The sequence below is a fragment of the Ctenopharyngodon idella genome, chromosome 8 (assembly GCF_019924925.1).
Source record: "Ctenopharyngodon idella isolate HZGC_01 chromosome 8, HZGC01, whole genome shotgun sequence".
Lineage (NCBI taxonomy): Eukaryota > Metazoa > Chordata > Actinopteri > Cypriniformes > Xenocyprididae > Ctenopharyngodon > Ctenopharyngodon idella.
The window spans coordinates 27,133,187-27,161,161 of NC_067227.1; the positions used below are offsets into that span (position 1 = coordinate 27,133,187).

At 36.8% G+C, this 27,975-nt stretch overlaps 2 protein-coding genes across 9 annotated transcripts in view; one reads left to right on the forward strand and one right to left on the reverse strand.

Moving 5' to 3' along the window:
* jak3 (Janus kinase 3 (a protein tyrosine kinase, leukocyte)) overlaps positions 1–27,975 on the reverse strand; it is a 128,318-nt gene that overhangs the window by 55,260 nt on the left and 45,083 nt on the right. The gene's annotated exons all lie outside the window — the stretch shown is intronic.
* LOC127517639 (N-acetyllactosaminide beta-1,3-N-acetylglucosaminyltransferase 3-like) lies at positions 1,135–27,968 on the forward strand. 2 transcript variants are annotated; one of them, XM_051903573.1, is made up of 2 exons: positions 1,135–1,241; positions 26,328–27,968. In XM_051903573.1, the coding sequence occupies exon 2, from the start codon at positions 26,330–26,332 to the stop codon at positions 27,473–27,475; it is 1,146 nt and encodes a 381-aa protein (XP_051759533.1). In that variant the 5' UTR covers positions 1,135–1,241; positions 26,328–26,329; the 3' UTR covers positions 27,476–27,968. The 2 variants fall into 2 exon arrangements, with proteins under 2 accessions (XP_051759533.1, XP_051759534.1); XM_051903574.1 differs by lacking the exon at positions 1,135–1,241 and adding an exon at positions 18,725–19,429.

The window sequence follows — 27,975 nt, forward strand, 5'->3', positions numbered from 1 at the left end:
CAGGGTGATTTTAGGAAAATATGCTGCTAAATCCCTTCACAGACCCTTTAAAATGGTCGTTAAGCCTTTTATGATCATGTGATCCTGGGTGTCCAGCCGTTACTTAATTTATTTAAACAAAAAGGAGAAATATGTTACGTTTTCAGGTTTGTTTTTACCTAATGTTGCATAAAGAGACCGTACAGAAATAAGTTTCAATTAAAGAGGTAATATTTGTTGTCATTTACATTTACATTTAGTCATTTAGCAGATGCTTTTCTCCAAAGCGACTTACAAATGAGAATAGTAGAAGCAATCAAATCAACATGAGTACAACAGTATGTAAGTGCCGTTTCATGTCACAGTTTCATCAGCAAAGTGCTCGTAGCAAGGTGTTTTTTTTAATTTATTTTTTTTAATACAAATAGATGGAGAAAGAGAATAGAAATCAAAAAAAGAAAAGTAAAATATAAGTAAAGATATTTTACAATCTTAACAGCTACAAGCATGAATTTTGCTTGTACAGATTTTAGTTCCCCATGTTCCTGAGTCAACAGGATTGTTGTCCCAGGAACATTATTTACTCAGCAAAATCACTTTATTGCAGTTTGTTTTACTGTCCTTGAGCAAATACGTGAATATTTTATAATACTATCGTCAAAGTATTTTATTTTACACTTTTTGCACAGAACAATCATGTTTTATAAGAAATACGTTTTTTTAATGGTTTGAGTATCTCCTGGCCTTTTCATCCTACAGAAGACCATAAGCAATTGACCTTAGTTTAATTGAATGGAGACTTGAAACAGATTTTGTGTGTGTGTTTCTTGGAACATGTTAAAATTTATATAGCCATTCTGTAATAAAATACATTAAAATTTTATTACAAAACTTGAGTTTTATGGTATGATTCTAGCATGTATTGTGTGTTAAATTGAATGAAATTGTTTTGCAATTACATTTTAATATATAGGCTATATATTTTGTATTTTATTTATTTTTTACAAATGACTACCCATTAAGCTGGCTACCTTGATAGCATTGTTCCTCATGCTGTTTATGTAGGCAGCATACCAGGTTTTGAGAGACTGCCTCTCTGGCTATGTTTATCCTTTCAGGCTCATGTAGATTTCCTCATGTAAGAGGAGAGAGAGAGTTTGAGCAGTGAATACAGGGTGGGGTTGTTAAAGCGCATTTTGACATGAACAAAACCTCAAATAGATTTACTTTTGTTGATGTTATCCGAAGAAGCTAACAGTCAGGTAAGATAAATATGTTTTCTATCTGGTTCGTTTAGATCACTAAACAATTTACTCTGTTTCTGTATTTGTGTTTTTTTTTTTGTTTTTGTTTTTTTTTTTTCCCTCAAATGTAGGTTTTAGGAATTAATTTTAATTTTAAATGCATTTAAATAATTTTGAATAATATAATGAGAGAAACTATTAAAACTACGGATGCCATGACAGTCGCTGAAATAGAACAACATTTGTTCTTCCTCCTTTGCAATTTCTGCAATCTATCGCTTCTCAAACTAGCCTACTTTACATTAATGTGTTGTAACGTTACAGTTAAATATTAGCTCCAACATGAATTCTAGACTAGAAGAAAGCTGTCTCCTAAAGGCTAATCATTATTTTTATTGAATAGTTCCCTTACGAAAAAGAATATTATTCAAGTGTGCTATTAGTATACTTCTTTTAAACTAAAAATAAGAAAGTATACTTTCAGTCTACTTTTTATATACTTCTCAGAAATATACTTTATGTAATTCTGAGAAATATACTTAAAATTGCACTTAAGTATACTTGACTAATACTGACAGAAAAGTTTAAGTATATTTGGCCTATACTTGGACTCAGTCTTTTGATCGAGATATACTCACAAGTATAATTTAGTATTCTAAGTATTCTTGGCTTGTAGTTCTGTTTAATCTTTTGATTTAGTAGCCTAATAATTAGGCTACTTTTTTCCACATAGTTTTACATACTGTCTTTTAAACGTACATTGTTTGAAAATATTGAATTATAAAGAAAACAGATATATTCCTAATTCTGAGTATCTGAATTGCTAGTCCGCTGGCAGTGTACACAGGAATTTACTTCAAATCTACTTTACTCTTTCCTCGCCATTGACTGAATTTTCAGGCTATACGGTAGGGGCGCTGTTACGCATCTTCTGAAAGATTACAGAATCTCCGGATCAAAAGAGTATGAGGTCTCTGTGGAACAAAAGTGGGCATTTCTGTATTTGTTGGTGTTTTCAAACTGGTGGGTGTTTATATATATCATGCAATGAAAATGTATAAAAATACCTAAATAGGAACATAGTAGTATACTTAAAGTGCAAAAATAATATGTAAAAAGTAAACTATAAGTGTGATGTTATGTTCACTTGAAGAAAACTAACAAATATACTTGCACTAGACTAGTAGTTTACTGAGAGTATATTTCAAAGTGTACTTTCATATACTAAAAAGGTACTACTAGCATTAAAATAGTAAACTACTAGTATACTTATAAGTTCACTTGTACGTAGCTGGGTCATTCTACAAAAACGTCCACTTTTGGTATGGCAAGATGTCTTAAAATGTATTTCTTTTTCTAACGTTTAAATTTAGACCACATTATTATATTACCCTTTGACTTTATGAATACACATAAATGACAGCTTAATGATTTTTTTTTTTTTTTTTGTGCATTTATTTAAAGACAGTATGTACCATTTTTTGTCACCGGTGTTACCATACTTCTCTGGCAATTTTAAACGTTTTTATGAAATATTATTTCTCAATTTTTTCAGCACATGCAGTCAGAGTTGCAGAAAAATAATGATAATGCCAAAAATAAGGAGATTATGTGTTTTTTTATTTTAATCAGGTTAGTTAAAAGTGTGATTGAATGATGTTAGTTCATTTGCACAACCATGTATTTGCTATAACAATGAAAATATTTAAAAAACAGTTATAAACAAGTAATGATGCAATCCTTTAAATCTTAATTCTTGAGTGTAGCAGAATGCAATGAATGTAAAATTATCATGTCACATATGACACATTTTATTTAATGTGACAGGCAAAAAACAGTAACACCAGTGACACAATGAATCACCAGTGATGCATACGTAAGACCAAAGATCCTCATTCTTCAACTATAATTAAATAGATGGGACTAAATTTTTACATTTGGTATACAATCAAAGACTTATCATTGACGCTTAGTAAAAGCAGTCAGTAAAAGATCTTAAACAACATTTTAAAAATGTCTGTAAAATATGCTGTCTGTAAAGTCGCTGCTTCTCAGCTGCACTCAGTTTAGCCATATACCCTCAATTTAGCTATTCCTGCCCAAAAGAGGATTAACAATGAGAAAGAAAATTAGAATCACATAATCTTAGTGCTATTTTATGCAAAAGAACTAAATGAATAGCTTTGAATAAAGTTTATCTATAAACGGATAACACCAGTGACAATTTTCATGAAAAATGCATTTTTACAAAATGGCTGCTGCAAGGTATCAAACCACATGTTGTCAATCATGGTATACTCACTAAATTAAGTAGTTTAATCCATTTGTATTCTAGTTTTTTAAAATTCCCTAACAATAAATTAGGTCATACCAGTGACTTCAACTAAAAGCTTCATATGTAATTATGATTTTCTAATTAAAATTTCTGATAACTGAAAAGAGATAGTGGACTTTTCATTGGCTTCTCTTCATTGATCTTCAGGAAATAGGAAAAAGGAAGTCAAATGATGTCATCTGTGTCATTTTTTTATTTCAAAATAAGAGATTTTTGTTAAAGGTAACACCAGTGACACAACTCCAGGGGACCACTACATTCATTATATATTTTATAATATTTATTCAGCATTTTGTTTTTTATGTCATTTACATAATATATTTGATAGTTATGTATAATTATTGTATTTTAAATGGTAGAAAAAAACAGTTTCTGAGCTCAAAATAAAGCAATTTTTTCCCCAAATATATCCACACGATTGCAAATGTGACACTGATTTTATAAAACGGTTCAACAAAAACTCTGAACGAATCGTAAGAGTAAATGATTCAATGACTCATTCACAAATACAGCCACTTGCTTCGTTACTGAATGAATGACTCAATGACTCACTCACTAAGACAGTGACTTACCGCCACCTACTGGTGGTTTTAGTTTAATATTTAAAAGTATCACTTCGTTTTTACCATCATTGCATATGTCTTTATTGAACCTTTTTTTATTTAAAACATTATTTATTTAAAAGGTATTTATAAAGGTAAAAAAAATACACTGGAAAATCAATTTAAGAGGGCGACTATTGTTCCTTAATGGAAAAGGTGTGACTGCAGTCTAAGCGGAAGAGAGGGCGTACACAGAAAGATGCTTCAGGGGGTACTCCACTCTAAAAATTTTTAAGAAACACTGATTGAGCCTGTATGCAAAAACAGTGTTTCCAGTTAAATAGAATGGTGAATTTTCCACACTGCTATTAAACAATGAGTTTTTTCTGATTTTCAGGTCAATACAAATGGCAACGTCATACCTTTAAAAAAATATATGATTTTAAACCCAGTTAACCTTCCGTTTGTCTATTGACAGTTTGACCAGGGGGAATTACAGAAAGCAGGTTATGTGACATACCTGGGTATGTTTAATAAGTAAACAGACAACCTCAACTTTCTGTTCCAAAAACGGAGGTAACTTTCAGGGTATGTAAGTAGCCATATAGCAACGTATGTTCCAGGGTTAGTTTGCTGAAGAGGTGTTCAGATGCGTGTTATATAATATGGTTATATTAATGTAACTAAATTTGTTATATTGTTAGTTATATATACAATAGTATACTTATATATATATATATATAATACACACACACACACATATATATATATATATATATATATATATATATATATATATATATATATATATTATTAAGCACTATGTTTATTCAATTCTAATATGTATTTATTTTATTGTTATTCCACCAAATCTGGATTTCAAAGTGCATAATGCACTTTGAGCTTCATACTCATTGGACCCATTCACTGCCATTATAAAGCTCGGATGCGTCAGGATATTTATTAATATAACTCTGATTGTGTTTAACTGAAAGAAAAAAGTCATATATGCCTAGGATGGCTTGAGGGTGAGTAAAGCCTGGGGTAATTTTCATTTGAAAGTGAACTAATCCTTTAATGCAAAGAAAACAAGTTCATATATACATATAAAACAACACTATACTAATGTTTTAACTTAGGAAGAGTTCAGAAATCCAGATTTGGTGAAATAACCCTGATTTCCAATCACAGCTTTTCATTCGCATTGGCGTGCTCTCTAGTCGGTCACGTTGCTGTTGGGTGACATTATGCCACTCCTAGCGCAAAAAATCAAGCAGCCTTTGATGTCTTGTGACCTTCCATCTTCCTCCTGACCACATTCCAGAGTTTTTCATCAATAATCCAAGATTTGTTTTGGGGAAAACAACATTGTTTTATATATATACAGTTGTGCTCAAAATTATTCATACCCTTGGTAAATATGACCAAAGAAGGCTATGAAAATAAATCTGTATCGTTAATCCTTTTGATCTTTTATTTTAAAAATCTACAAAAATCCAACCTTTCATTGGAGAATAAGAATTTTAAATGGGGGAAAAATCTCATTATGAAAGAAATGTTTTTTCTCTAATACACATTGCTCACAATTAAACATACCCTTTTATTCAATACTTTTTGCAACGTCCTTTTGCCAAGATAACAGCTCTGAGTCTTCTCCTATAATGCCTGATGAGTTTGGAGAACACCTGACAAGAGATCAGAGACCATTCCTTCATGCAGAGTCTCTCCAGATCCTTCAGATTCCCAGCTCCATGTTAGTGCTTCTTCTCTTCAGTTCACTCCACTCATTTTCTTTAGGGTTCAGGTCAGGGGACTGGGATGGTCATGGCAGAAGCTTCATTTTGTGCTCAGTGACACATTTTTGTGTTGGGTTTGATGTTTGTTTTGGATCATTGTCCTGATGGAAGATCCAACCATGGCCCATTATATGACTTCTAGCAGGGACGGTCAGGTTTTGATTTTTTATCTGTTGGTATTTGATAGAATCCATGATGCCATGTATCTGACCAAGATGTCCAGGACCTCCAGCAGAAAAATAGGCCCACAACTTTAAAGATACAGCAGTATATTTCATTGTACACATGGGGTACTTTTTACCCCTGTGTGCACCAAACCCATCTTGAGTGTTTGCTGTTAAAAAGCTTTTTTTTTTTTTTTTTTTTTTTTCATCTGACCATAGAACATTTGAAAAGTAACTGACACTACTGGAACTTCAAACGAGATGGGTTCTATGGTCAGATGAAACTAAAAAAAAAATAGCTTTTTTAGCAGCAAACACTCAAGATGGGTTTGGTGCACACAGGGGGTAAAAAGTACCCCATGTGTACAATGAAATATACTGCTGGATCTACGCGAACAAAGAGGGGGTACGCGAGCAAAATGCTGAGTTTCCCCATTCATTTAATTCTACCCCACCTTAAATTAACATTAAAACCGAGCACTAACAGGCAAAATGTCATAAATACATGACATCCGATCTTTTGCCGTCAAACCATGCAGAGTATGCTGTCTTAGCAAATCGCGCTACATTAGCTACTGCCATTCAATGTACCTTTGTAAAAGTGGGGATTTAGCACTTACTAGCATGAAGAACAAATAGCCTGTAAACACAGACTGTACATAGAGATCGATTTAAGACACAAAATCTCTTCGATACAAAAACCTTGCGAGTTCTTGTTTTTAATGTTGATAATATATGAGCAAGAATGCAATTTTTTCCCCAAATATATCCACACGATTGCAAATGTGACACTGATTTTATAAAACGGTTCAACAAAAACTCTGAACGAATCGTAAGAGTAAATGATTCAATGACTCATTCACAAATACAGCCACTTGCTTCGTTACTGAATGAATGACTCAATGACTCACTCACTAAGACAGTGACTTACCGCCACCTACTGGTGGTTGTAGTTTAATATTTAAAAGTATCACTTCGTTTTTACCATCATTGCATATGTCTTTATTGAACTTTTTTTTATTTAAAACATTATTTATTTAAAAGGTATTTATAAAGGTAAAAAAAATACACTGGAAAATCAATTTAAGAGGGCGACTATTGTTCCTTAATGGAAAAGGTGTGACTGCAGTCTAAGCGGAAGAGAGGGCGTACACAGAAAGATGCTTCAGGGGGTGTAGTAACAATAATCTTTCTTGTTCTCTCGGGCGAAGAATTGACTCAGGTCTTCGTTCAATTTTCAATGGTTTTACTGAATGTTCTTGTACAATAAACAGAAATAAAATAAACTCCGGTCAAAAAACTGTGTAGCTCCGTCTTTCTTTCTTTCATACTAAGGGGCGCCAAAAATGAAAGGCGCTAAAGGCTGTCCAACGATAAAACGGAGCAAACCATTACGGAATAAACATGGGGGTGTTTAAGGAATATACATATAAATCCAAACTCATTAAAATTATATCTATTCATGCACTTATAACTTTAATATTAAATTAAATTATTCAAATTATGGCTCTTATATCCCCAGCCCCTAATTGTATAGGCTGGCAAACTATATCAATTACCACTTAAAATTATATAGAGCCATAAACCTTCAGAATAAGAGTCCTTGGAGTCACAACTTGAACTTCCATTCAAACTAAAGTCAGACAGCTTCCTGTAGAAGACATATTTTGGAGATGGGTCGATTCAATGTGCTGTTCTTTGTCTGAACACACACACTGCGAACGCATCCCTTAGAGTCAGGCATTGTCTTGATGATGCGGCCTATCATCCAGGAATTCCGAGGTGCATTGGAATCCACAATCAGGACAATGTCTCCAATCTCAAAATTTCTTTTCAACCTGAACCATCGCTGACGTTCCTGCAGGAGAGGTAAGTATTCCAGCGTCCACCGATGCCAGAAAAGATCCGCCAGGTACTGAATTTGTTTCCATCTACGCCTTGCATAGACATCGTCTTTCTTGAACACACCTGGAGGTAAGCTTACTTGTTTCCTCATCAACAACAGATGGTTAGGGGTCAAGGCTTCGAGGTCATTAGGGTCGTCAGACATTTTGGTAATTGGTCTATCATTGATGATTGATTCCACCTCACACAGTAATGTATGTAGGCCATCATCGTCCAACACCTGCTGTCTCAGTGTGGAATTCAGAACCTTTCTTACCGTGCGAATCTGACGTTCCCAGACTCCACCATGGTGTGATGCTCCAGGAGTGTTAAATATCCACTGAATTTCCCTCTTTAGCATCTCTTCTTGAATCGCTGACTGATTCAAATTCTGCAATGCTTCACGCAACTCCTTATCAGCTCCTGTGAAGTTCGTTCCATTATCAGAACGGATTACTGAGACATGACCTCTTCTCTACAGATGAATCGGCGTATAGCGTTGATACATGCATCCGTGTCGAGAGAAGGTGCGACCTCTAAATGAATGGCTCTAATGGTGAGGCAGGTAAAGAGCACACCATATCTCTTGACCATAGAGCGTCCTTTTCTCACCTCAAACGGTCCGAAGTAATCGACCCCAGTATTAGTGAATGGTGGTTTGTCTGGTAGCAGCCTATCTTCTGGCAAATCTGCCATCTTTTGCACACCAGTCTTTGCATGTAATCGTCTGCAGACAAAACAAGCATGAATTGTTCTTCTAACTGCAGAATTTGCTTGAGGAAGCCAGTATTTCTGTCTTAGCTTTGCCAGGACATGGTTTCGTCCCAAGTGACCAATGTTTTGGTGGATGTGTTCAAGAATTAGGGAGCATATACGGAGGTCTTTATGCAAGATGATGGGATGCTTTGATTCTTCAGGCATCGCCGATCTGCTCAATCTACCTCCAACTCTTAACACGCCATCCTCAAGGTAAGGATCCAATCGGTATATGCAGCTGTCTTTCTTGACATGCATCTTTCCTTGTTGCAGCATTTTTATTTCTTCCTGAAACTTCTGTTTCTGGCTGTAACGAATTAGATCCAGTTCAGCGTTCACCATATCCTCCATGGTAGGTGTTCTTTTCTTCAAGCCTCTTTTGTATGTATCCATTTCTTTCTGTACTAGAATGTTTTGTATATTGGGATCTCTTTCTGCATGATTGATCCTCATCTGTATCTCCTTCCTCTTGCGACTTACATCCAGCAGGATTTCTTTGAGATGTGTTAGCCGTACTATGGTACTATGGCCTTCTTTAGGCGATGCCAGCTTGAATAATAACAAACAAGACTTTCTAGACCTTCCTTACTGTTCTGAGTGGATATTGCGTTAACAGAGGAAGCCTTTTTGAGCTCGTTGTCATCATCTGCAAATGACATTGAATGTTCAGGTCGAACTGGCCACTCACATTGTGGCTTCAGCAGAAAACTAGGTCCTTTGATCCAGTTTTTGCTTCCAATCAAGTTGTCTGCATTTAGGCCTCTCGAAGCTTGGTCTGCAGGATTATCTGCAGAGCTCACATATCTCCACTGAGAAGGTTTAGAAGCTTCTCTAATTAATGAGACTCGGTTTGCAACAAACGTCTTGAATCTTGTGGAGTTGTTCTCGATATATCTCAGCACTGTGGTGCTATCAGTCCAAAAGTTAGACTCCTTAAGATCAATTTGAAGCTCCTGTCTCAGCATCCTATCCATTTTGACTGCGATTGTGGCTGCTGTCAATTCCATTCTTGGAATAGTGACCTGCTTGAGTGGTGCCACTCTGGACTTTCCCATCATGAACGTGCAGCTCCTTTGATCATGATCATTTGTCAACAAGAGGTATGTGGCAGTCCCGTATCCGTTCTCGCTAGCATCTGCAAAGTGATGCAATTGAAAGGTCTTGACATGCCCGAACCCTGCAGGTTTGATACATCTACTCACACTGAAGTTTGTGAGCTTATGCAAATCCTCTAACCAGGACAGCCATCTCCCAGCCTTTTTCTCTACAATTTCCTCATCCCAGGCTATTTTCTCTCTACACAGGTCCCTCAGAATGAGCTTAGCTGGTAGCACAAATGGTGCTAGGAACCCAAGAGGATCGTAAACAGAGCCAACAACAGACAATATACCTCTTCTGGTAAGTGGTTTGTTTTGCACTTCGATCTTGAAATTAAACGTGTCATTCTCTGTGCACCACAGAATTCCCAGTGCTCTTTCCATGGGAAGCAACCCGCTGTCCAGATCTAAATCTTTCATGTCAGTGGCTCGTTCCTCTTCAGGAATGGACGAAAGTACAGTTCTGCTATTACTAGTCCATTTTGTCAAATGGAACCCACCTCGATTGCAAAGCACTCTGATGTCTCTTGCAAGAATGACTGCTTGTTCTTCAGTTGCCACTGATTTAAGGCAATCATCAACGTAAAAATTCTTCAAGAGTGTCTGAGCTGCTTCTGGAGTAGTGTTGTTGATTCCATCTTCTGCTGTTCTTTGAAGAGCGTAACAAGAACAACTCGGTGAAGAGGTAGCACCAAACAGGTGTACACGCATCCTGTACTCCTCTTCATCTTGATTTAGGTTGCCGTCCGGCCACCAGAGGAACCTCAGGAAGTCTGCATCCTCATTAGGTACTCGAACCTGATAAAACATTGATTCAATGTCAGCCATCATTGCGATCGGCTCTTCACGGAATCTGGACAACACCCCAATAAGCGTGTTGGTGAGGTTAGGCCCTTGAAGTAACTGACCATTCAAAGAAAATCCTTGGTAAGATGCATTACAGTCGAAGACAACACGGATTTTCTTCTTCTTCTGATGATAAACCCCGTGGTGAGGAATGTACCACACCTTTCCATCACCACGGTGCAAATTCTCATCAGGTATTTTCTCAGCATACCCTTTCTCAATGATGTTGTTCATAAATCTGGTGTAGTCCTCATGGAACTCAGGATTCCTTTTGAGTCTTTTCTGAAGGCTCTTGAGACGCTGTTCCGCTACATCCCGATTGTTCGGCATCTTGATCTTGTCATCTTTCAAAGGCAATCTCATGCAGTAGTGACCATCCAGAAGCTTAGTAGACTTAGTCACAGACATCATGAACTGTCGGTCTTCTTGAGACATTTCAGAATTATCATCATAACGACGTTCAGGAAAATCAAGATTAAACTGCTTCACCAGCAAATCTTCAATCTTCTCCACAGATATACGATTCACTGTATAGCTCTGTATACCAGATTTTCTTGTCTTGATGCTCTCTTCTTTAGGTCCATTGACTATCCAGCCAAGAACTGTCTTCACTGCATAAGGCCCGTTATTTCTGCTGTTTATCACTTTCCATGGTTCCATGGCCTTATGAGCGTTCACTCCAATAAGTAGCCCTACTGCAGCCTCAATATGTGGAAGACGAACTTCACGCAGGTAAGGCCATTTCTCAATATCCTCCTGTTTAGGAATGTTTCCTTCTTTCACAGGCAAGTGTCGCTGAGTCAAGACATTGGGTAGATCGATATAAGTATTCCTTTCTACACCACATACTTCTAAGTCAGACAGCAAGTATCCACGCACCTTTCTTTGTTGACCCATAGTACAAAGTAGAAAATCAGTCTTCTTGCCCTGTATGTTCAGTTGATGCATGAGATCTTCTGTGCAAAAGGTGGTTGTGCTTCCTGGGTCTAGGAAAGCATAAGTCTCTACTGATTTTTCACTCTTCTTTGATTTCACTTTTACAGGTATAATGGAGAGGATGCACTCACCATCACCAGCCCCAGTATATCCACAAGTTTCCTGACACAGTGAAAGAAGAGCATTGGAAACTGCTAGGTCGTGGTCTTCAGACTTTTGATCTCGGTTATCTTCTTGTTTGACGATATGTAGGACGCCTGGATGTTTTAGTGAGCAATCTGGACATGATATTCTCTTCTTACAATCTTTTCTCATGTGTCCTTGTGTTAGACAGCCAAAGCACAGACCTTTACTTTTAAGAAACTGAATTCTGTCCTTGTATTCCTGCTCCTTGAGCTTAATACAGGAATCCAGCATGTGTTCCTTGTTACAGAACAAACAAGCCCTTTGGACTGCAGAATCAGGTTTCTCTGTGTTCTGTTTCTTTTGTAGTGAGTATTCTGTTTTGTCCTTGGCAGCCGGTGAGACATTTGTGGCAAAGATACTACCTTTGAAACCACTCTTCTTCGGGTTCTTCCCCTCTGGCAAACTGGACTTTCCTTTTCTCTCCACCGTAACATCTTGGATATCTCCAAAGAGCGGGTCATTCAAAACTTGAGCATTTAAGTCAATGAAGTTGACCAAATCTTCAAATGTGGCTCTTCTTCCATTTCGTTGCTGGATATCAAAGGCTGTGTTTCTCCAACGTTCTCTGAATCTGAAGGGAAGTTTTGAAATCACCGTTCTCATGTTTGTTGGATTGTTCATCTCATTCATGAATTCAACATCAGCCATGGTATTTCTACATCCAATAAGGAATAAGGCATAGGTCTTCATTCCCTTACCGTCCTCTGCTTTGATTTGTGGCCATTTTAGAGCTTTCTCGAGGTAAGCTGTAGCTATCTTCAGCTCATTGCCATAATGCTGCTGAAGGAGACGCTTAGCCTCTTTATATCCTTTAGCAGGACTCATATGTTCACAGCTGCGAACAAGAGCTTGTGGTTCACCACTTGTGAACTGTTCAAGATAGTATAATCTGTCTTGTGGATTATTAGTCTTGTTCTCAATCGTGTGCTCGAATGCCCTTATGAAGGAAATATAAGCAAGAGGATCTCCAGAAAATATTGGTACATCTCGCTGAGGTAACTGGGACAAGTTCTGCTGCTTTACCAACAATTCAGTTATTTCGTTTTGGCGTTGCATCACCTTAAACAAATATCTGCCATCATCAGTTGACTGTTGAGTGTTACCATGATCTGTGGTTTGTTGAGATGGTCTCTGGATAGAGCCGCGATCCTGGGTGCTTGACATAGTCTCAGACTTTCTACACGGGTTAGATACTGGATGAACTTGTCGTTCCTTTCGGCCTTTGAATGAATCACCAGCTTGTGACCCAGTCTGTGACCTGTAATAATCATTCATGCCATCTTGACCATCTTCATACTCTTTTAACACTTTGAGTTCAGCATTTGATGCAGCAATTTCTGTATCCAGTTCAAGCTGCTCCCTTTTTGCCTTCAATCTCAACTCTTCAGCCTCTAATTCTTGCCTCTTTCTTAAAACAGATACCCGAGCTAAAAGTGCTGCACGCTTAGCTTCTGCCTTAACACGAGCAGAACTGGTTGAAGATGCCACAGATCCACTTTTCCTTCTATGATGAGGAGCCATCACTTCTGACACACTATCACTTGGTTTAACACCATCGTCATCTTCATCATGAGGTTCATGCTCATCAGACTCGTTTCTTTTATTCGTGGTTGAAATCCATTTTTTCACATCAATCATAAACTGCTGGAAATGTTCAATCTTGGGTTGAAACCAGTTAATCTGATCTTTTTTCCCATCTTCATCAGACAACACGAGTAACATTTCAGCATTCAACTCTTCAAACTGACATAAGGTCTGGCAGAAGACATTCAGTTCCATTTCAACAGTCTTCACATCTTCTTTATCTTGCATTAATCTGTCAATTTCATTCGTTTTGCGTGTTAACTGTGCCAATTTCCCTTGTCTCTCTTTTTAAGTCGATTAATTTTCTCTTCAGCCGCCTTTTCAGTAGGCTTTGGCGCCCTCTTGTGGCCATTACCCGGCACATTCGCATGCACAGAATCATCCGCCATTCTGCTTAATTAGAAAGCAGATCTTCACGCAAACCATCGCAGTTAAATAAAGCTGCTGCAATCATTTGTAGTCTTCTAAATATTCACAAACTCCACTTGTGAAAAGACTTCAATCACAGTACCTTTAGTCCTTTTGTACCGTCTTTCTAATATTCGCTGAGGTTCACGGAACGTCTTTCAATGATTCCAAGCAGCGTTTGTCGCGAGCTGCCTTCAACTTCCTTCATGAGCAGTTTTTTGACTTTTGTAGTAACAATAATCTTTCTTGTTCTCTCGGGCGAAGAACTGACTCGGGTCTTCGTTCAATTTTCAATGGTTTTACTGAATGTTCTTGTACAATAAACAGAAATAAAATAAACTCCGGTCAAAAAACTGTGTAGCTCCGTCTTTCTTTCTTTCATACTAAGGGGCGCCAAAAATGAAAGGCGCTAAAGGCTGTCCAATGATAAAACGGAGCAAACCATTACGGAATAAACATGGGGGTGTTTAAGGAATATACATATAAATCCAAACTCATTAAAATTATATCTATTCATGCACTTATAACTTTAATATTAAATTAAATTATTCAAATTATGGCTCTTATAGGGGGTACTCCACTCTAAAAAGTTTGAGAAACACTGATTGAGCCTGTATGCAAAAACAGTGTTTCCAGTTAAATAGAATTTTCCACACTGCTATTAAACAATGCGTTTTTCTGATTTTCAGGTCAATAGAAATGGCAACGTCATACTTTTAAAAAAATATATGATTTTAAACCCAGTTAACCTTCCGTTTGTCTATTGACAGTATGACCAGGGGGAATTACAGAAAGCAGGTTATGTGACATACCTGGGTATGTTTAATAAGTAAACAGACAACCTCAACTTTCTGTTCCAAAAACGGAGGTAACTTTCAGGGTATGTAAGTAGCCATATAGCAACGTATGTTCCAGGGTTAGTTTGCTGAAGAGGTGTTCAGATGCGTGTTATATAATATGGTTATATTAATGTAACAAAATTTGTTATATTGTTAGTTATATATACAATAGTATACTTATATATATATATATATATATATATATATATATATATATATATATATATAATACACACACACACACACACACACACACATATATATATATATATATATATATATATATTATTATTATTATTATTAAGCACTATGTTTATTCAATTCTAATATGTATTTATTTTATTGTTATTCCACCAAATCTGGATTTCAAAGTGCATAATGCACTTTGAGCTTCATACTCATTGGACCCATTCACTGCCATTATAAAGCTCGGATGCGTCAGGATATTTATTAATATAACTCCGATTGTGTTTAACTGAAAGAAAAAAGTCATACATGCCTAGGATGGCTTGAGGGTGAGTAAAGCCTGGGGTAATTTTCATTTGAAAGTGAACTAATCCTTTAATGCAAAGAAAACAAGTTCATATATACATATAAAACAACACAATACTAATGTTTTAACTTAGCAAGAGTTCAGAAATCCAGATTTGGTGAAATAACCCTGATTTCCAATCACAGCTTTTCATTCGCATTGGCGTGCTCTCTAGTCGGTCACATTGCTGTTGGGTGACATTATGCCACTCCTAGCGCAAAAAATCAAGCAGCCCGGCTTTGATGTCTTGTGACCTTCCATATTCCTCCTGATCACATTCCAGAGTTTTTCATCAATAATCCAAGATTTGTTTGGGGGAAAACAACATTGTTTTATATATATACAGTTGTGCTCAAAATTATTCATACCCTTGGTAAATATGACCAAAGAAGGCTATGAAAATAAATCTGTATCGTTAATCCTTTTGATCTTTTATTTTAAAAATCTACAAAAATCCAACCTTTCATTGGAGAATAAGAATTTTAAATGGGGGAAAAATCTCATTATGAAAGAAATGTTTTTTCTCTAATACACATTGCTCACAATTAAACATACCCTTTTATTCAATACTTTTTGCAACCTCCTTTTGCCAAGATAACAGCTCTGAGTCTTCTCCTATAATGCCTGATGAGTTTGGAGAACACCTGACAAGAGATCAGAGACCATTCCTTCATGCAGAGTCTCTCCAGATCCTTCAGATTCCCAGCTCCATGTTAGTGCTTCTTCTCTTCAGTTCACTCCACTCATTTTCTTTAGGGTTCAGGTCAGGGGACTGGGATGGTCATGGCAGAAGCTTCATTTTGTGCTCAGTGACACATTTTTGTGTTGGGTTTGATGTTTGTTTTGGATCATTGTCCTGATGGAAGATCCAACCACGGCCCATTATATGACTTCTAGCAGGGATGGTCAGGTTTTGATTTTTTATCTGTTGGTATTTGATAGAATCCATGATGCCATGTATCTGACCAAGATGTCCAGGACCTCCAGCAGAAAAATAGGCCCACAACTTTAAAGATACAGCAGTATATTTCATTGTACCCCCTGTGTGCACCAAACCCATCTTGAGTGTTTGCTGCTAAAAAGCTTTTTTTTTTTTTGGTTTTAGTTTTTTTTAGTACACCCCTAAGTGAAAATGTCCAAAGTGTCAATATTTTGTGTGGCCACCATTATTTTCCAGCACTGTCTTAACACTCTTGGGCATGGAGTTCACCAGAGCTTCACAGGTTGTCACTGGAGTCCTCTTCCACTCCTCCATGAAGACATCATGGAGCTGGTGGATGTTAGAGACCTTGCGCTCCTCCACCTTCCGTTTGAGGATGCCCCACAGATGCACAATAGGGTTTAGGTCTGGAGACGTGCTTGGCCAGTCCATCACCTTTACCCTCACCTTCTTTAGCAAGGCAGTGGTCATCTTGGAGGTGTGTTTTGGGTCATGTTGGAATACTGCCCTGCGGCCCAGTCTCTGAAGGGAGGGGATCGTGCTCTGCTCATTCATGGTTCCCTCAATGAACTGTAGCCTGTTCTGAGTGGAACCTGTCCTGTTAAACTGCTGTATGGTCTTGGCCACCGTGCTGCAGCTCAGTTTCAGGGTCTTGGCAATCTTCTTATAGATTATGCCATCTTTATGTAGAGCAACAATTCTTTTTTTCAAATCCTCAGAGAGTTCTTTGCCATGAGGTGCCATGTCGAACTTCCAGTGACCAGTATGAGAGAGTGAGAGCGATAACACCAAATTTAACACACCTGCTCCCCATTCACACCTGAGACCTTGTAACACTAACGAGTCACATGACACCGGGGAGAGAAAATGGCTAATTGGGCCCAATTGGGACATTTTTACTTAGGGGTGTACTCACTTTTGTGGCCAGCGGTTTAGACATTAATGGCTGTGTGTTGAGTTATTTTGAGGGGACAGCAAATTTACACTGTTACACAAGCTGTACACTCACTACTTTACATTGTAGCAAAGTGTCATTTCTTCAGTGTTGTCACATAAAAAGATATAATAAAATATTTACAAAAATGTGAGGGGTGTACTCACTTCTGTGAGATACTGTATGTAATGTAAGTGTCAACGAAATAATCAATGTATATTATGCGTCAATATACCGATAATTGCTGCAAATATAGCTACAGCTGTCTGTCCAGCTTAAAACCATTCAAACTGGCTGACAGCGCAGATTTGTTTGGAACTATTGAGAGCTACACGAACCACGTGACAGTGTGGCGGCGAGATCAAAGAGTGTCGCAACTCTCATATTTAATGGCTCTGAATCCTACCACTCCGGTGATTCCTTGATCCACAAAACTCGGTCCTTATATGGGCATGACTCGCCAGTTCCTGCATGAAATGATGGCTTTAACGAAGCAGGGACAGTTCACGTTCAAAATCTTCCTCAGAAATCGCCCAGTGTCCAGGAAACAGCATCCAACTCAGGAAATGATGAAAAAGTAGAAAATAGGAAGAAAACAAGAAAAGACCAAGAAAAAAAAAAAAAAGGCGGGAAAAAAAAGAAAAGGAGAAAAGACCCAACCTCGCAAAAGACAAGGCCAGAAATACAATTAGACATTCCTTTCAAAAATATACATAATTACAGCAGTTAATCTGCAATTAAACAACATTCAACATATTTAAATTCATTTTCATCTAATATTAGCACATTGAAATTGCATAGATGTGCAAAAAGCATTTTTCAAATGACACGCTAGGCCTCATCTGCCCGCATGACGTGCGTCGCGATGAACCGTTAACTCATAGCTCGAAAACAAAAAAAAAAAAAACATTAAAATAACATTTGTAAACTGCTCAAAGTAACTTTTAACTCTGAAATATTAGTTAATTAACACATTCACAAAATATTCTTCAGATTTTAAATATGTTGGGTTGGGTTCTAGTGATGTGGTGGTAAATTCTCATTTTACTGTATTTAGACCATGGCAGTAAGAGTACACTGTAAAAAATATTCCGTAGTTTTTACAAAATAATTTTGGCAGCTGTGGTTGCCAGAATAATTTTGTAAAAAATACAGAAAAACTGTAAACACATTTACAGAACAAACTGTCAATTTTACAGTATAAAACTGTAATTTACAAACAAGAAAATTTGAATGTAAACAAGTAAATTCAACAATGCACACTACTACTAAAATCTGTTTTGTACCTTTAACATCTACTGACAACCACCATAATAATGCAGGTGGTAAAAGAGAAAGCCACATGAAGAATCAGAGTTCATCACAAATAGCTTTTCCACAAGCTGAAGTATATACTAATGTAAAGAGGGTGCAAAGAGTCATTCACGCAAATGCAAAACACCATCATGGTAACCCACAACACTTACATTATGCAATAAACATTCATTAAACAACAGAAGATGTAACATAAAACCCTAATGTACATAACTGATAACAAAAACTATTAAGAAACATGATTTTTTAAACAAAATACTTTCTAATGTGGAGTGCCACACAGGGAATTGTGGGATTCCCCACAATTGTGGGAAAATTACCCCCACATTGATTTGTTATTTTTTACTTCTAAAAATTGTAAAATTTACAGCACTTTACTGTGAAAATTACATAAAATGTCTGGTAAGAGCTTTTACAGTTTTTCCCTGTATATAGTACTGGAACTTACTGTTAACCTATTTACAATTTTTTTCCGTAGCGTTTTTACAATATTTCACTGTTAAAATCACATTCATTTTTTACAGTGTAGTAATGAGGTATTTCACCGGGACAGTGAATTTCTAAAGTAGGGATGTGTGTAGTGGGTTCGTTATTTTTTTTTTTTTTTTGGTGACGACATCACGGAAGAATGCGTGTTAAGTAACTTCCATTAGAATTAGTTAAACGATGTATGGCGCGACTCTGTGGAGACACGCGCATGGTTGTTTGGCGTTGTACTGGTGGGAGTGTGGAGAGCGGCTGCACATAGTGCACAGCTTGATTGTCTGTTCTCCCGTTTGTGTTGCTGATTACCCGGGCAGGTCATTTGATTTACTGTGTGCGATAAACAGAATATTGTTTGTTTTTGAGCATATGTTTTGTTTTGTTGTAGCAATAAACCGGGCATCGCGGTCACTGATTCGGAGCTGTATGTCTCTTATGTTTTTCCCCGTTTGTGTTGCTGATGATACCTGGGTAGGTCATTTGATTATTATGTGCAAAAAGTAGAGTGTTGTTTGTTCTGGAGAATGTATGCTTTGTTTTTGTTGTAGTAACAAACCTGGCATCGCTAATTTGGATTTGTGCGTCTCTTATTGGGAGTCTATCCCCATTCATGTGGCTGATAATATCCAGGTAGGTTGGTTGATTTTATTATGTGCCATAAACAGTGCGTTGTTCTTAAGCGTATGTTCTGTTTGTTTCATTGTAGTGATAAACTGGGCAGCACGGTCATTTAACTTGTGATATGATGTGTCGTAAATAGAAAACATTGTGGAGGTAATTGAATATTGTGTTTTAATATTTTATAAGAGTATAATTAATTGAAACGTCTGGTCTAGATGTAAATTGTATATTTATATAGTGTATGAATGTAAGTTTATTTAAATGTGTAATTGTGTGTTAGCAGACTTACCGGGGAGCTGATCATATATTAGACCACTGTTTTTCCCAGTAGTGAAAGTTTGTACAATTGTGTTTTTCTTTTTATTCATTTATTTAGGTGAATGTTGTGGTGTTTTGTTTGTTTCTTTTTGTTCTTATTTTCAATTGATGGATTTAGTTATTTGAATATTGTATTGTTTTTGGTTTGGTTATGTTAATTTATTTTTGTTTTTCTCATATGAGTGATTTTGTTGTGTGAACATTATATACTTGATTTTTGTTTTCCTTGTTTATTTGAGGGGCCTTGTAATTGGCAAGACAGTATCCCAGCTATCAGGGTGTGGTGTGATGCAGTGATAACACTATTGGTTGATTTGTTTGATAGTTGTATATTACAGCACACGTGTGGATGTGTTGCAAGTTTTCATGGTTGTACTAGCTGAGGTGGTTATTTTCGGCCTAAGACTTGTGAAAGTGAGCCAATTTGGTCCCCTCATTGTTGTTATTTTGTTTGTTTGTATGTTTTGTTTCTGGTTTTGTTTTATTTTGTTTTTTGTTGATTGTTTAGGAATAGTTCTTTTTTTTAAAACAATCGTGGAGTCCGGTCTTGCCAGGCGACCTTGAAAGAACAAACTCGGAAGGACGCGAGGACACAGAACGCATCCTTGTGAGAACTGAGATGGGCTGCGATCTTGACCGTCTGAGCATATTATAAGTACCGGCTAATGCACAACAAATGCAACATAACATCAAAAACAAATGTCATAACCTATTAAAAGACTTCTATCATATTATTATAGACATTTTCACAAAATTTTATATATTTTTATTTTACTGCGTGTATTTATGAAAATGAGTATCCTTTGTGTTACCTATGCTTTGTCAATGTTAAGATTTTTTTTTATATGTCAATAAAAATACTGCAGGCTTTCTTCAGGTTATCACTTTATTAAAATTAAGCAAAACAAATGGACAAATGTTTACCTTCACGAGCCGTCACGTATTTGCGAGCTTGTAGTGGGAATCTCATAAGTGAGAACGAGAACTTTAAAGCGCGCAGGCTTCCGTATGTCGACCGCCCGCAGCGTCTTTGGGATTTTTAACGGTTCGATTCTCTCAAGTCTTCATTCGATCAAAGAATATACACTGACAAGAAGTGAAACTCAATAGAACGTTCCATTGCAACACCGGCGCCCAGCAGCTGCCCTGCGTTTCCGCCATTTTGGGCTGAAAAAATGCTCTTAGACTTAAACACAAACTGTTAAAAGGATTTGATGATCACTAGCGATAGTATTTTATTGTCTTCCATTTTTTTCTCTCTAGAAACCCAGTTTGGGTTAAATTTTGAAGTTCAAGTATTAGCATTATAAACACTGAATTAATACCAACATTTGAAATTATATTAAGGACATGCATCAGAAAAATTGGGAATGTTGGACGATAAATATATAACAGAATATAACAGCTTGACAGAAACTGTTTTTGCAGTGTTGTCTTATATTAATGTCCGTTAAAGCAAAACTATGTAAACAAAACAACAGCCACTGAGTCCCAAAGTGGCAATTATGGGATAACAGACACAGCAATGCATCATGTTCTATAAGGTCATTATGTTTGTAGCGTTATCCAGGGGATTAAAACCTATTTCAGACCTAGTGGAGTAATTAGGTCTGCCTATAGGCTATACGTTTTAATCCCCTGGATCACGCTACAAACATGATGATCTTAACTTTATTAATTATTAATTTACTATTAATAGTAAATACGTAAAGTTGCATAAAATGGAAATACTCAATAAAGTAGGCTAACTACGTTACCTCAGATGTGTAATGGCTGGATTCCACAACTGATCACATAAAACATACATAGGTTAAGACAATACAACATTTATTGTAGGTGTCATAAAATATACTGAATTTGAAAAATGTTCTATTGCGTCTCTGATTTAGCTGTGAGATTTGCCAATTTTGGGTGCATAAGATGTGATGGATTCTATAGAGTACCTCAGGGATGACATGTTTTTGTAAGCAAAACCCAGAAGCGAGTTAGCATTTTAGGACTTCCAGTTCCATCGCCCTCAAGTCTGTGGGTTTTTTGAATGGGTTTTTGCTAAATCGCCTGAAATAAAGTCTGTGGTTAACAAAGCCTCTAAATATTTTCAAGTTTTGATCTATGACATAAAACACACCAGTTATAACCCGCTTGTGATTTTTTTTAAACCTTTAATGTGTCTTAAAAACGGCGGTTGCTAACAAATTGCTAAAAGGGACTACTTCCTTCGGCGGGGACTTTAGACGTCATCATGACAAACAGGACATTTGGACAGCATTTCTCATAAAAAAGTGGATAAGTATTCATACACAGCACAGATCATAATCAGCGAGCATGTTTTTAAGTAAAGTTGTTTTCTAAATAAAGTTTGAGGAAGCTTGGTGGTGGTGACGTTGATCCTGCGACCATGGTGTGCTGTAGTCCATTTATAGTCTACTGTTAGCTTTTAATATCTGACGACTTTATTTAGGCTTCAAAATGTATAAATGTTCTGTTAACTTGTAAAGATTATCTTGATAGACAAAACGCGTAAGTGTCATAGAGCTTATTTTTTGCGATTTTCCAAAAGTCTATGGGAAAAATGCATAGGCTTTTGATCGAGGGAACCCGTGCGCCGCTAACTTCTGGGTTGGCCTACAAAAACACGTCATCCCTGAGGTACTCTATGCATCAGCTTGTCACACACTCAGGTTAACTCGTATAACTCACAACTCCTGTTTTCTTCTCATGAGCTCCTTCTGTTGCTCTGGCTGAAAGGATAACAGTATAGAAAGACGGGAGAGATTGCACAGACCTCCTTGGATTGCAATAACTTCTAGGAAAATTCATAGAAATGCTCAGAAAAGTGACATAAACCAGTGGCGTGCAGTGGTGTTCTGAAATGAGGAGTCACAATTTTTAATTTTTTATGAATCAAATGTAAATTCATGTGCACTATTAACATTGACACATCTTCCTTGTTAAATGAACATTACATCAAAAAACAAAAAAGAAACAATTCTATTTTGTAATTTTACATTAACAATGTTTTGTAATAAATGTTCTATTTATTAAAACCAAGTCAATCTCATCAAGTTAGTGTTTTAAGCATTTCTACATTCATTCCAAAATAATATCTAAAGGCTTTAACAATTTAAACATTATTTTATTTGTGTATTTATGTTTTTCTTTTTAATAGTCAACTTAGGCTATTTTGGATCATCAGTCATGCTCCGTAAACACTGTCACAGACACGAAGATGTATTTTTAATTTCACCAAGCTGATTGCACTAAAAAAACCCTGCAGTCATCATGTTTTCAGTCCATTTCAAGTTTGATTTTGACGTGACATAAATCAGTGATATCTACCTGGGTGATCTGTTTGCTTACTTTTCAATTAGTCTTCCCATTGACGCCATTATTTGTTCATTCAAACTGACGAGCGGAATGTGCACGTAAACAAGAGGCGGGATTTATCACACAAACCAATCATATCCAATCATAACCAATTACATCCAATCATAGCGCGATGGAGACATTGGCTCCTCTCACGTGACTTTCCCCCATTCATTCTCAATTACCCCCCACAAAACCCACCGCACGCTTTAGGGGTCTAATGGTTTTCTATGAGTGGAAAGGGAGGCATGAATCCTGCTGTAACTTTACCTGCGGGTGTCGCTGTTGGGCAGTGTTCCTTTAGAAATACGACTGACTTGCGCTCTTTTTAATGTCATAATTTGTAATATTTGTGTTGTTTTATATGTAATATGAATTAATTTCTCATCCTATTTTTTTTTTTTTTTTTTTTTTTTGAGGAGGCACTGCCTCCCTTGCCTCCTGGAGGAAACGCCCCTGACATAAACATATGATATTTTATCAGTATATTTATAAATGTGTAAACCTTTGGACTTAAAAGCCTTATTTGTGTTGTTTTGTGCATTCTTGTGATCGTAAATAAATGGAAGCAGGTGCAACTGAATAGGTATGTGTTCTCTTTTTATGTCAATATAAATATCAGTTAGATCCAGCATGATTGATGTGCACTCCTGACATAAATTAATAAATTACTGTTACTGTAACAGTTTTTATTGTAAAACATTGTTGAAATATTGATGCTGGAATCTTAAGTCTTTAAGTAAAGGCCAAATGTTCGCAAGTTTGGATCGCTAAATCTTGAATGACTGTCAACAGTTGAATGAACGTGTCACGTCCAGCTTGTTTACTTCTAACCGGAAGACGTTCCCACTTTTGACGCAAGGCCTCATGGGGCGTAGGAAACTTGTGGATTACAGAATGACATTTCTTAAGTGCATTATCTTATCTTAAATATGGATAGGAAAATGGTATTACAGAAGAATCCTAAAAAAAATCCTTGACAAAAAAATCCTTGACAAAAAAATCCTAAAAGCTGTCTTAACTTTAGAACCCCACTGGTGTCCTAACTTCAAACCTTTTTGTAATCCAACGGTTAAAATCACAGAACAAAAGCCTTTTTCGAAAATGCCGTTACATTTATAAATTATACAAGACGAAGAGCAGCGACATTTGATGCACTACGAGAAACTCTCTCATGAGTGAGCGAAGGTGAAAACTTGCTGAATAAAACAGGCTTTACCTTTTTCAACGGAGCTTATCAAAATTTCAATCTCTGGCGCACTGAAATTAAAAGCACGCCGTAGTTTCTCCATTTTGATTTTAGGTTTACCTCAGAAGCAGTTTGCGCGTCTTTGGTTGCTTGGTAACACCTGACAGTTATGACCGAACTCGATGGAGCAGTTTAAGATTTCCTAACATCATATAAGATGAGATTTTGTAAGGTAGGATAAGAATCCTAAATCAAGTTAAGATTTGCTTCTGTAATTCATGGGTTTCATGTGACGTAACACAGTGGTGCGGCCACCATTTGTAGGACCGAATTGCAACATGCCATATATCTGCTGATCACAAAGAAATGGGTTTAACATTTTACAATATCCCCACAAACCATGAGCGTCCTCAGTAATAGATTGCTGCTATCATTGGGTTGTCACAATGCCACCCGTCCCATAAAATACGGGATTTAAAGGTTAAATGATGCGTCCTGTAGGCTATCAAATCAATACAGGACGCGATGTATTTTAAGTAGACCCACACATACTTGAATAAACAAACAAGCACTTTGCTGTGTGGATAATACCAATAGCAATAATAATGAAATAAATTTCACAATAAATAGCAGAGAAGCTCACATTTGCACGGGATTGCATTTAAGCCTCTTTGTTTCCATAGCGACAGATCGAAAACATGCACCGTAAATCTGTTAGTTTAAAAAAATAATGTAGTCCTAATTTAAGAAATTAAAAATTCATCCCATCCAGGTAACAGCTGCAGAATTGTCAAAAAAGTTATTTCTGGTTCAGAACGACTGCTTAAGACACACCAACATTTAAAGAGTTCTTCAGAAATAAATAAAATACTCAAATGTAAAATAATAATATAAAATGTGTTCTGTTGCAAGTTCACATACTTGATCCCATGTGTTTTCATGGTTTATTGTTGATATGTCGATATGAGGGTCATGAAGGGGTGTCCCTTATTTTGCTTTACTGAAGAGAGATAACTCCTACAGAACACTCCAGACTGTGCAGGGAGAGCTTTATTTCGTGAAAGTAACGTGACTGACAACACAAGAGATGTGCTTTACCGACATTATTGACAATTCCATTCAGAGATACTTGCTATTCGTGTAACGTTAATGTCATTATCCCGTCCTGAGGTAAAGTAGCGGTAGTCTTTAAAAGCATGTGCTTTTAAATGCTTTGAGAGCTTCGCCGGTGTATGAGATAGATGTAGATGTCAGCAAACGTAAAATTGGGCAAGTTTTTACTAGGCTTTAGTGGAGGCAGCAGTTTGCTTGATAGTAAATAAGAGTTTAATCCTAAATTATCTTATTTTTATTTTTATTTTTTATTTTTTAAATACCGTTGCTTTTCGTCGGTGGTGAGGAATGCTATTTTAGTGTGCGACATCTTTCCGATCACCAAGGAGACGCTACGCGTAGATCCTAAAGATGGCGGCCGTAGCAAAAAAGTCACGTGCCTGAAACCCATGAATACGAATTTGTGAAAAATCCTAAATTAACTTATCATATCTTAAGACCTAAGATAGACATTTTCTGTAGTACGCCCCCTGGGTTACACTTATGTGTTAGTGTATACATGTTAGTGTATAAATGTGTTGCTGACCTTCATGACCTTCACGACGACATAGTTGTCTTTTACATGTCTCATACAGCAGTTCAAAATGAAAATTCTCTTTCTACAAAATATAACTATGATTTTCAATTGATTATATAATAAAAGAAGAGTGACTGTAAATCCATCCTTCAGTAGAACACAAAAGAAGATATTTTATATATGCAATTATATTATTATTCCAAACAACAACCAACAAAAACCTTTATAAATAAATAAATAAACAGTATCTTGTGAGAAAATGACAGAATTTTTTGTTTTTGCTGAACTATCCCTTTCATAAATTCAGTTTCATGGACAGCCTTGAATTGTGACTGGGTCTGAAAAATCCTTGTTGAGTGAACTTTTGTGCTCATACTGTGAATTGTGTCTCTGTTCTTAAACAGGTATGAAGATGAGAATGATCAACGAGACAATAGCGTTAATTCTCACAGGTGTTGTGTGCCTCTTCGTTATCATGAACAAAAATGACACTGAAGACGACGTGACACTGAATAGCAAGGACACATATGAGATGCTCCGTCATGAAACCGATTTGCTCAGATCTGAAACTCCCCAGCCTTTGTTTTCACAATGTCAGCAGAATATGTCTGCTTATAATGTGACAGGATTTTCTACTCTGCCAGGTCATATCCAAGATTTCCTGCTTTACCGACACTGTAGGAAGTTTCCCATGCTGCTTGACCAGCCTGATAAGTGTGGCGGACCCCTGAACTCTGCAGATGTCTTTCTTCTGCTGGTCATCAAGAGTTCTCCAGAAAACTACGATCGACGAGAAGTCCTGCGGAAAACATGGGCTAAGGAAAGACTGTACAAAGGTGTGTGGATCCGTACAGTCTTCATAATCGGAACAACAAAAACTGGCTATGAGAAGCGCAGGTTGAATAAGCTATTGAGGCTGGAGAACAATGAGAACAAGGACATTTTGCAGTGGGACTTCAATGATTCGTTCTTTAATCTCACATTGAAGCAGATCCTTTTCTTAGAGTGGATGGAAAGATGGTGCCCAAATGCTAGATTTCTCTTAAACGGGGACGATGACATCTTTGCCAATACGTTTAACATGGTTGAGTATCTTCAAGGTCAAGAGGACAATGATGGAAGTAAACATCTCTTTACCGGGCACCTCGTCCAGAAGGCAAAGCCTATTAGACAGTCTTCAAGTAAATACTATGTCCCTGTGCAGGTTCAGGAGTCTGAGAGCTATCCTCTGTACTGTGGCGGAGGAGGCTTTCTTCTCTCCGGCTTCACGGCCAGAACAATCTACAAAATGTCTCACTCTATAATTCTATTGCCCATTGATGATGTTTACATGGGAATGTGTTTGGAAAAGGCTGGCCTCAAACCTACGTCCCACTTTGGTGTAAGAACTGCTGGTCTGCATGTCCCAGGTGAGGACGTCGACAAATTTCACCCTTGCTATTACAGAGAAATCATTTTAGTCCACAGATTTCTGGCGCACATGATTTTTGTGATGTGGAATGAAATACAAAACCCACATTTGCAATGTGGAAAGACAAATTCTACTTTTTAGAGAAGACTAAACAAAAGAACAGGGTGTGTGATTAATTATAAAGGGAAACATAATAGCTTGCTGGAGTTGATGTGATCAAGCTTGTTTTTAATTGAATGTTTTTATATGAATTAACTTTTTTTCTACACCGGGTTTTACCAGTGTCACTTTTCAAATCAATAATGTGGTGTATTGCACTTTATCTGAAATGAAAAGGGTGGCTGATTTCTTTCTCAGCAGTAGTAGCTGTAGTCTTCATGGTTTTTATGCGTGAATTTAAATTTAAATCTTATTTTATCAGGATAGTTAATTAAGTGTATGAAGGGTCATTCACTCTGCAAATGAAGGTTTTTACACCTCTGAATGTTTAACTGTAACAGAGTGCAAATAGGCCTACCTGTGGGCTAATTATAGGTTTTGGAATGGTTCTGCTTTTTTGAATATTTATGTGTACAGTATATTGTGTTTTACTTGTTGCTTTTTTATTTGACAATAAAGCTCTTTCTGATTCTGATTCGTTT